Genomic DNA, 11,788 nt, shown 5'->3' with positions numbered 1-11,788 from the left:
TCGTTTAATCTGATATTCCTGAAAGTGTGGCTATACAGTGTTCAAATACTTTTTGGGGGCAATAACACATCTTCCTTTTCTGCATGAGGTAATTATATATGTTGTTTGTAGTTGTGATTTTACAGTGTGAGTTAGATAGGAGGAGTGGCTGATGGGACATTAAAGTGCAGTCTGAAACCCCTTTCACTCTTCCCCAGTTTTTTTGTCTCTCTGGCACTAATCCATTGTCCAAACAACTCAGTTTTCCACTAAAAGAAAGGTCCTGATCCATAGGGGGGAGATGGGGATAAAGCATTGTGATTAAGACTGTATTAATGGAGCCATAGGAGGCTGGAAGGCTTTAATCAGTGTCTGTGCTGCCGTAATCCCCTGCCTTTAAGCTTCAGCAAACGCCGTGATCCTCCTCCTCATGAGTCACATCACACACACTCGCACAAACACACTGGATAGGCTGGAGAACAGGATGGATGGATGGATGGATGGACGGACGGACATGATTTATACAGACAGATGGACAAACAGATGGGCAGATAGACAGACAGCAAGGCAGACGGACAGACAGACAGACAGACAGACAGACAGACAGACAATGATTTATACAGACGGATGGACGAACAGATGGGCAGATAGACAGACAGCAAGACAGACAGACAGATAGATATTATACAGACGGATGGACGAACAGATTGACAGACAGCAAGGCAGATAGACAGACAGACAGATAGATGATTTATACAGACGGATGGACGAACAGATGGGCAGACAGACAGACAGACAGACAGACAGACAGGACATACAGACAGATGAATAGACAAACAGATGGACAGATAGACAGAAACAGACAGACATGATTTATACAGACAGACGGCAGATAGACAGAGACAGATGGACAGATAGATATGACTTATACAGACAGACGAATAGACGGACAGATAGACAGAAACGGACGGACGGACAGACAGACAGATAGATAGAATAGATAGAATAGATAGATAGGATTTATACAGACAGGCGGATGGATTTTGGACAGACGAGCAGACAAAAATTCAACTTTCTCCACATTGTGCTCTTCCGGATAAGTTTCCAGCACAGCAGACGGCAGTGCACCTGCCCTGTAAGCTCAGATCAGACTAAAGAGTGACAACAAGAGCCAAATTCAGAGACGATCCACAGCAGAGGAAAGGTAAAGGGAGGTTAGAGTTCACACAAGGGTGGAACAAGCCATTAAAGTGACATTGTGAGGCGAGACTCGTCTCCTCAGAGCTTTGTGAGAGTGCTGGGTTGTCAAAGTTAAAGAGCTTCTAATAGGATGGGGATGCTGTCATGTTTACCCTGCCTCCCCCCTCTACACGCCCACTGCATTGTGGAGGTGGCCCGGCTTTGAGCCCCCACAATGGCTGGAGAGGAGGGACAGATGGGGGTCCCTATGGAAGGAGGCACAAAAAGAAAGCAAGGTAGGAGGGCTCAACTGTGTGAGAGAGAGCCTGCAGTTAGCTCACACTGATTGCCATGCAAAGTAATGGAGAGTAAAAGAGAAATGGATGGGAAAAGTAAGAAAGCGATGGAAAAGAGGAGGGGAAAGGTCACAAAGAGATTTGAGAGATGTGTAATCATCTATATATATAATCTTTACAGTATAAACCTGATGTACTGGTGCCCTTCATAAGCCTAAAGTGGGGAAAACTTAGAGGATAATGGAGGTTTCAGACAGGATCATTTATGGAAAAGTCTTAAAGTGCTATACGTTCACTTTATGACTTTACTAAGTTAACAATATACGAAACAAGTCAACAAATATTATTCTGCACATCAAAAATAATAATTTGTGTTATGAAACTGTTCAGCAAAACTTGTCAGCATAAATGAAATGGTTACTGATGAACAATGTTGAATTCTTCCAAATTACAGAAAATATTACAGAAATTACAGAAAATGTGTGATAAATATGTGTGAAAATAGAAAATGTGTATGTGTTTATGTATATTATGTTTGTGTGTGTGTGTATGTGTATATGTGTATTATTTTGTTATTTCTGTGTCTGTCTGTGTTATTTGCTTTTCTGATATGTTATTAGTAATGTGTCTAATGTGGGTAACCAAATAGTTTCTGGTCCCATTGACTTTCAGTTTTTTTCCCTCATACTTTTTGGTTACCCAAATTTCCTCCTCCTTTTATGTTCAACAGAAGAAAGAAAATACTATAAGTTTGTACATTTTATGACAATTTTAATTTTTGGGTGAACTATCACTAAAATACAAAATTATATTGATTAATAATTGTTACTACGTCTCTTGTTACTAATGTCATGTGCATCCAAACTCTGTTATTATATCCAGAAGATGCATATACAGTATGTGATTGTAATAACTCTAAATAATTTCAATTATTAATTGAAATTACGTATTAATGTCAATTTATTAATCAATATAATTTTGTATTGAAGTGATAGTTCACCCAAAAATGAAAATTGTCATAAAATTTACAAAATTTACATTTGAATTTACCATTGTTTTTCATTGCTGTCCATGGCCACACAGTCTAATAAAACATTCTGCCACATTGCATATTGGTTAAATTATTCTAAAAAAAAAAAAAAAAAAAAAAAAAAAGTTAAACAGTCTGTCTGTTCCAAACATTGGTAGAATAGGTCTTGGTCTGGTCTGTTTGGCCCCTGCATGAGCTAATCTATGCTCTTCCAGGTGAGTCCCTCAGCATTAATTTGGCTCAATGTGCCATAAAAGCTGAATGGGGTGGGAGTTGAATTATGTGTGAAAGGAGGCGATGCTGAGCGGAGGTGAGGCAGGGGTGTGTGACAGAGCCTCTTCTGGTGTAAGATGAGGAGAGCTAAAGGGGAGGACCCGTGCACAGCAACAGATGGGCCCCATCTCTCAGGTTGTAAACTTTCTGTAGGGAACATCTGTCAGTTTGTCCATATGCCACATTTTGAGAGGAGAAGCCCCAGTCAGTGCAGAGTGTGGACACCTGTCATTCCCTGTGATCAGACAGGAAGTGATGGACTGTGCACCATGCATTTCATATTTGTATGCTGCTCATGTGATGAGACATGAAAACTACCACAGCTGAAAAGCAGAAGACTAATTGAATTATTAACAGACTTAACATATCCAAAATGCCTGTAGCGCCCACAACTGCCTGCATATATAACCAGGAGCAGGGAGCTGCTGGACAATGCAACATTTAGTGAAGTTGTGAAAAAGAAAATTCCATATAATGATGCAACTACACGAAAACAAAACCATGATTTCAGACCATCGTTATTTTGAGAATTTAAGGGGTCTCCTCTGAGCTCCTCCTCTAGAGGAATGTTACATCATCTCGCTTTTTTTTTTTTCTTGAAAAGGTCTTATTTTTCCTATTTGCTCTGTTGCGAGCAGATAAAGGAGAATTAAGCAGTTGATCGGGGCTCAGTGTCCAGAGTGTTGCATTAGACCGTAATCCAGGGCATAGGAAGGGGGAGATGGGATGGCATCTCTAATCCCTCGGCTACCCCATCCCAAACACACAGACTAAAGCTGTTTACACAGTTATCACTAAATAACGCCTCACATTTGATTTCAAAGTATAGCACAGCATTCATCCAAGAACAACAACACCAAGACAAATTTTCTAACAGACATTCTTTCCTATCTGCACCTGAAACACTGGCAATCCTCAGTACCAGTGCCCACGGATCCCTCCAGTGGTAGACTTGGTTTTTACCCACAGTTCTCCCCAACTCCACTACCATCTACACAGTGACAGATGTCATGAGGCAACAGTTGGTATTGAGAGGGAGGGGCTTAGGGCCATCTGCCCAGGGTCAAGTTTGGATGGAAGAAGGTCACACAAAAGAGAAAAAGTGGCAAGTTGAGCTACATAGCTAGAAGTGTTGAATATTTATAGATGTTCTGTTAAAAGACTAAAACCTGTGGTCATCATTTACAGATACTGTAAGTGGAGCGAGAGAAGGTACATGCTCCCCAATTCACACATTGCCACCACATGGTCTAAACAAACAGCTTCAAGAGTCCAAAGCTGCAGGCATCAGGAAAAAAATTACATCGATGGAACATAAAAACACTTAATTTATTGGTGCAAGTTCACAAACAGTGCACAATTAAGATAATTTAGCATCACCAGATATCAAATAAGAGCTCTCAGATTTTTGCTAGTGGTCTCCACCTCATCACGAAAGAAGGCTATCTTCCTGTGACCCATCTTCATCTATGAAGGAAATCAGTTAAACATTAATACATACATTTTGTGTGTGTGTATACATATATACACGTACATTTACACACACATCCTCCTGAGACCCCCCCCACAAAAAAAAGTTGTGAATTTTGTATTTTTTCATGTCATTACATTGTTTAGACCATACGAAAAAGTTTTAAAAATAACATTTTTGAAAAATTATATTTTATTCATATTTTTTTCTGTAGAGGACACAAGGATTCAGTTTTTCTAAAAATAAAATGAATAGACAAAACAATGGGATTTTATTTTAAATCACCAATCAATTTTTAGGGTTCAGGATTTTTTTTTATACTAAACTTTAAGGACGATTCTCAACGGTTATAAAATATATAAAATGATTTGATATACCATTTTGTTTTGTGCAGTATGTGTGTAAAAATTTCCATAAACTGGTTTTCCCATTAAACAGTGTATCTTTACACTAATTTGCATATTAATGTGTTGCTGTTGGGACAGCATGTTGAAAAAAAGAATTGTCATAATGGGAGTAATAAATCACCAGATTTTCATAATATCTAATATTTCATAAGATAATAAATAATTAATTTTCCTATTCAATTGTTGTGTCTTCCAAAATGCACAATAAACATGCTTTTAGTCCTGGTGTCCTCAACCGTGGACATGTATGAAATGTCCTGTTTCATAACAGGAAGTCATATTTGAAAACCCATAACATTTTCCTGAGATGTTGCTTTATGACAAACAATTTGAAAATTATTCAGATTTAAACGACAATTACAAAATATAATCATATTTCCATAAGGACGTAAAATGTTTCACTAAATTAAATTTAGCCATGTTTAAAGACCTAGGAGAGGGTGTGGTCATGGTGAAACGTCCAATCATTTAGTATGTCTAAAAAGCCCTGAATGTGCTCTGTACAGGACATCCAGACTTACAACTGTGACATGTGAGGTCTCAGAGAAATTCACTGAAATAGAATGTCCACTACAGAGGCAAAAACTCCATAGCTGGGTCTCAGGACGATATACGTGTGTTTGTTTATACACATACATACATATATATATATACACACACACACACACACACACACACACACACACACACACACCACGAAAGCATTCACACTTACAATGTAGATGCGAAGCCGCTCCTGTTCCAGCTGAAAGTACTCAATGGCTGTGAGCTTGTCAAATGTCTTTTTCATATGAAGAAAGGCACAGTTGGGGGAGCGCTTGGCATGTTCAGACCTTAATGTAAGGACAGTCAATAAAAACTTTTCCCCTTTTCTACCCAAAGTCAATTGTTACTATCTCAGGTTTACATCAGCATAAAGAAATAAACAATATGCTCAAAAAAGCAGTGGTCATAGATTATAAAGGTGTGCGGCTGCAGCTCACCAGGGGTTGTCTTCTGGCTCCCAGCCCTCCAGCTCTCGAAGACAGTAGAAACAGCAGGCTACGTCTGGCTCATTCTCACTAGGGCAGTGCACAAAACCTGCCTTGGCCATCTGAAGAGAGGATTCAGAGGATCTTCATTACTCCTTTTAATTAAAGCAGCAGTGGATTGTAAAAGCTCATATAGCCTACTCAAAACAATGTGGTCAATTTGACTTCCATTTATTATTACTCAATTTCTCTCGCTCTCTCTCTAGCTTTTTTTCGACACACTCACCAACTCTGGTGTGCACTGGCAATCTTCTCGAAAAGGCCACTCGGAAAAAGTCTGTAGTCGCTTTTCATAACTATACATCTGATTAAACGTCAAAAGTCGGGAAGCAATGACTTCAGCGTTAGACATTTCTGAAGCACCACCAGACTGCAACTCAACTCCACACAATGAACCTGGCTGAAAGTGAATGTTTAATTGGTTGGGTGCTTATTGATTGATGAATCGCTGACAGCTGAACAGAGGATAAACGAAAAAGAAAAACATCGCTGTGAAACGAAATATTAAAATTTGTGATGTTACGCATGTAGACGTATCAACGTGTAGCCTATTGCATTGTAATATTTAAATAGACATTTCGTACAAAAAAACTTATGTTCACTGAAACTAGTAAAGTTTATGTCACACATTTGAATAAATAGTGCGATGTCTCCCTCTGCTGGACGACCATTAACACGCACAAATTGAAATTCACTGACTGAAAAGGTTTCGTGTTTTAAAACTTTAATGAGTATGACACTTAGAAATGCCCAACATGAGGCAAGAAAAAATAATGTTTTTTTTAAAGGTTTTTTAAAAACTATTAACAAAATATTTGATGAAAGTTTGGATTTATTTGACTCAAAAATGTCAATTAATGTGAATATCAAGAAAGTGGGTGTTGAAGTGAATAAAATGCATATTATAGGCTATAGAAATATTATATCATGCCGTTTTTCAGGACCAAAAACTAAAAGCATGTTCATCATGGAAGTTTTTTATGGTTTTTATACTACAACCTGTATTAGATTATCTAATCCAAACCTGCACCTCACACAAGGTACTTTTTCAAAAATATAATTCTGTATGATGTTGGTTTTAGTGGTTTATGGGCATAGGCGTAATGGTTTTTATACTGAACAAACTGTGTGTGCTATTGCCCTACACCAACCCTACACCTAAATGTAGGCCTCACAGGAGATTTTGTGCATTTTTAGATTTTCAAAAAGAAAAACCATTTAGTATGTTTTTTAAGCCTTTTGAATTACGGGGACATAGGCAGTGTCCTCATAAACCACCTTCATATTGTAATACCTCTGTCATACCCATGTCATTATACAAATTTGTGTCCTCATAAACCACATAAACATGCACACACACACACACACACACACACACACACATATATATTCTTTATATATGTGTGTACACACTTTTCTGTCCCTAGACTTTACAGAAATATTACAATTGAAATACACATTAGGGTTCATTTTATATTTTAAAATGAAACAATATGTTATTTGAACAATTACACCTTCCTGAGCCATCAATGCGGCATTATCTTTTTTTGGAATTAATTATATAGAATTCCAAGTACCACAAAACTGCTTGTTCCCACAGCCATGTACAGCGGGAAAGTGCTTTATTTTGAGGTCAAAAACAGGATTTTCTACCATTAAAACATATGATGTAAATGGCATAAAAAAAACTAAATGCCAAATGAATATTATAAAATATATAATGAAAACAGTGGTCCACTGGAGTTGTCGCTGGTGTTACCGCTTAACAAGTCTTTTATTTTGGAATAAAAAATCACACTGATGGCATCACTTGACTTCCTACTTCATTTTTCTAAAGATCTATGAAAAAGGCCCATGTTTAGTCTCCCAGAAATTCTCTCATTTATCTCATGATTTCATATGAAGTTTTTAAGTCTTGTTGGATAAATTATTTTGTGAGTTCCATGCCATTGACTCCAACTCAATCACAAAATTGTATTTTATAATATGCTATAAAACCACACAGTAAATGGATTGGGATGGAGACCTCATGTCAAGCATAAACCTTAACAAGCCTTGTAAAGATTCCTGTGTTATGTAGTTAACCACTACAGGCTGCACACATAGTTCTGTGGTACAAATAGTAGATTCCCACAGGCTGTACATCATCAGCCATTTACTAGACACAAACTTCAGTCTAGAGGTCTCAGCAAGTTGTGTCCCTTCTTACTTGGACCCAACCAATTACCGTAAGCCAATACATACACCATAAAGTGAGATCATAGTGAGTGGCAGACAACATTAATGGTTTGCGGTGTGAGTGTTTGGAAGCTGTTTATGACTGGTGGGCATAGGGAGAGGCCCTGATTCTGTCACCATGTTCTGTAACTGTATCTTACTGCTCCTGGCAGCTGAAATGTGCTTACTTCTTCGAAAAAGTGGCCCCTCCTCCACCCCTCTCTGTCCTTCATCTGATAGGAACCTCCCCCCTTGACTGTTGGTTTATGTGTCACAAACAAATTCTGCTGTTAATATGTTAATCTGTCTAAAAAAGCGAATGTGAGATCACTCAACTGGGATGGTCATATTAAGTCTAAAGGAGGTTTTTGCGTGAAATGATTTATGAGATTCTGAGATTTTGAGAAGATACGTGGCTGCTTGTTCTCTCTTTTGTGGTGATACGTTGTCACCTAATATTCAGGCTAGAGTTTCACATCAGACATTTGCTGTATTCGTTTCAGACGAGACCCCTCACCGGAGCTGTCACTCATTTGCAGTCGGCCGCTCAGGACTCATCGCAGAAGTTAAGTGGGAACACCTCACCATCAGCTGTTGTATGGCCTCCATCTTGTGTGTGGCTCGGTCAAAACCACAAAGTAAATACTTCACCCAAGCCACACTCTAGATGGAACTGACTGGAATTACTTTGCATGGCTGAAATGTTTATTTTATAAATTGGATTTTTTCCTTTAGTACACAGGACACTGAAGAACTGAAAGGAAAGTTGAGGGAGAGGAATCGGGACATGACCCATATCAGCTCCCAATATGTCATGTGCCACAGCTTCAACATGACTGGAATTTTCCTGATATACTTCTCCAATTGCAAGACTTCCAAACTTCAGAAGTAAAAGGCAGAAGATTGTGGTTCCTTATTTATGTATTTATTTATTGGAAGATAAATAAATACAAATTAATTAAACAATATTTGATCATGAGAATTCTAATAATTGTTGTATTTATTTATCATAATATAAATAGTAATAAGAATTATTGTTGTTGTTTTATTCAAAGATAAATAATAAAAAATAATAAATAAATAATATTTAAAAGTAATTGTAATAATACTTTTATTTATTTATCACCATATCATTAGTAAAAGAATGACCGTTGATGTTTTGTTATTTTTATTGAAAGATAAATAAACAAATATTAAATAAATATTACACATTAAGTAATATTTACAACAACAACAACAACAACAATAATAATAATAATTATTATTATTGTTATTATTTATAAATTTTTATTTTCATTTTTATAACTTAATTATTGGCATGACAAAATTAAATGCTTTTATACAATCTTCTCTCAAGAGATAGATGTGGCAAAATTTTGTCACAGTTGAATTATTGTGAAGCTCTTGAGATGTATGTGTGCATATGTAAAAGTTCATATGTACAACCTCGAATGAATGGAACTGATTGGAAATAATTTGCATGGCTGGAATATTCATATTTTTCACTGGCTCTTTCTTTTACTGCAGAATTTTCCTGACATCCTTCTCCAGTTGCAAGATTCCCAAACTTGAGTAGTACCATTGACATAGAAAGCAAAACATAATGGCTCTATTTATCACTTTAGGAGCTCTAATGTAAAAATAAATCTTGAGAAGGATTAAAGCCGGTTACATTTTCCAGCTATCAGGTGTGTGTCTCACATTGCCCAGCCTATACCCCTCTCCCTCTCCATCCCAATCCATGCTTCATTGACACTTGACTTTTCACTCTCTCACTTTCTCTCACCCACTCCCTCTTTCTCCTCTTCGTTCTCCTCCTCTCACCTTCCTCACATGGTTGTCCTTACTTATTAAGGTCCTGGTGTGATTATCTGCTGGAATCTCTTGCACTTGTCCTGTATTCTCGGTGTGGTGTGTTACTTTGTGCAGGAGACACTCCCGTAAGTTCATCAGGACTATTTTGGCTCCAAATATTCCTGCAGCCTAAAAAACTGGATCCGGACGCTCCGTTGTTCATGCCAGCAAAGGTTTCTACTGGGAGTTTGTGGTGTCAGGGTGCCAGTGGAAAGACCCTGTAGAAAAAGGAGACGAGAGCACGGGAAAGAGTCAGAGGAAGAGGGTTTAATGTGGGGTACAGGTAAGAACATCCACTAATATCTATTTCTGTTTGCAGTCTCAAGTGAACACATCCGAGTGCAAACTTTTTCCCTGGAGATCAAAAAGCTGCATGAGCAGAAATGCACAGCATTCGTGTGTACTAATATGTTTATAACACACTAAGAACACTGAAGCTTATTTATATTTTCAGGGTTAAAATTATTCATGTACTATGGCATTTAAGATATACATAGCATGCAAGACATAGATGAATAGTTTAGGAGACGTGATACATCTCTTGTAGTGACCAGCATCTAGTCTTCCTAATTTAGCCATGTCAATGTTGTCATTAAAAAGATTGTATTTCATGAAGAAGTGCACACTTCTCCTGGACATTTGAACTGGTATTTTCTGTATATGCTTCCTCTTTTCTCTTCATCAGCAATAAGAAAGCAACGTTCAACAATTTTGTCACAGCATTCATTATTCTCACCAATAAAGCTAAAACAAGTTTGATCTAAGATGTACAAGCCACTAAAAAGCCAAGAAATAGATGTATTGTGTGTGTGTGAGTGCATATGCCTGTAGGCTTTGTGTTAATGTGTGTGTTTGATTGAGTGTGCTAACAATTTCAGAAGAAATATTACCCACTATATTCTGTCAAAAATATGCCTGGAATGACCTTTGAAATATACCTTTGCTCATTTGATTTTACTTTTTACCAATGTGAAGGACATAGAAATTATAATTTGTTTCATTTAATATCTGTATTTGGATGTAAAATATACGTAATAATGCTTATTTTTAATGTTATTTATTATTCAGCATATGTTTCCAGTTGTTAGACTGACTTGACAAAATTAGACACTTTCATAAGATCATCGAACAATCTTTTGCTCAACGTATTTGACACAGCTTTGTCATAAATCAGATTTCTGTGAATCTTTTGAGATGAATATGTGCACATATAAGTGTGTATACGTGTAAGTGTCTATATGTACAAGTCTGGATATTTGCTGAGATAGACGAGTGTAGACATGGTATTAGCAGGCTCTCTGTCTTCTGCCAGAGGTGTGAAATTAGCATCTCTGTGTGAGAGAGAGTGACAGTCAACTTCAACATTCCCCTCATACGCAGAGCTGGAAAAGCACACAGGCTATCCAGTTGGAAATGTCTCATCCCTCCAACAGCTTTCTAGAAATCTTTCCTTCTTGTTGCACAGGAACCTAACTGATATGGATCCACTCTTGATCAATATAGTCTAATTTTAGTGTGATCATCCACTGTCATGCAAACGGATACTCATATGCCGGCTGCTGGCTCTGTGCTTTTCAAGGGCACTAAAGCGTAACTATGAAGGTCTTACGCATATTTAATGAATATCAAAATAAAACCCTTTAACCTTGCACTAGGCATGCATTATTTTTCCATTTTTCAAACCAAATTAGATTTGATATATGTAAGAGACAATGCTGACTACATCAAAAAAGGTTACATGGATGAAACGACACAATGTGATAAACAATAAATGTCAGATCAGCACTTTTATTAATATCTTTTTTATTGCCTACTCATATACTGTAGTTGATGTTTTTTCCTTTTGCACTTTAAGTCTAGGTTATTTTTTATATGGTGGGCTGGACCCTGGAAGTCCCTTTGACCTTTCAGTGCAGTCTCTAAATTCATCACCCGTCCGCCAGCACACACTGCTGTTGATATATACAGTATGTTCTCAGAGCACATGGCACATACACTGCAGCTCCCTCAATATATAAAAGTCATGATCATTTTAACAGGATGAAAAGAGA

General features: G+C 37.4%; 1 protein-coding gene across 1 annotated transcript; it reads right to left on the bottom strand.

Moving 5' to 3' along the window:
• Window positions 1–4,143: 4,143 nt before the first annotated feature.
• Window positions 4,144–6,018, bottom strand: LOC306860574 (baculoviral IAP repeat-containing protein 5.1-like; the record flags this gene model as incomplete). Its single annotated transcript, XM_079402335.1, has 4 exons — window positions 4,144–4,224; window positions 5,351–5,468; window positions 5,619–5,728; window positions 5,893–6,018. 4 exons carry the CDS (start codon window positions 6,016–6,018, stop codon window positions 4,144–4,146), a joined length of 435 nt encoding a protein of 144 aa, XP_079258461.1.
• Window positions 6,019–11,788: the final 5,770 nt, after the last annotated feature.

This window comes from Barbus barbus (genome assembly GCF_936440315.1).
Source record: "Barbus barbus genome assembly, chromosome: 41".
Lineage (NCBI taxonomy): Eukaryota > Metazoa > Chordata > Actinopteri > Cypriniformes > Cyprinidae > Barbus > Barbus barbus.
The sequence above is the reverse complement of the archived record's forward strand: the minus strand, read 5'-3'. Positions and strand labels throughout refer to the sequence as shown.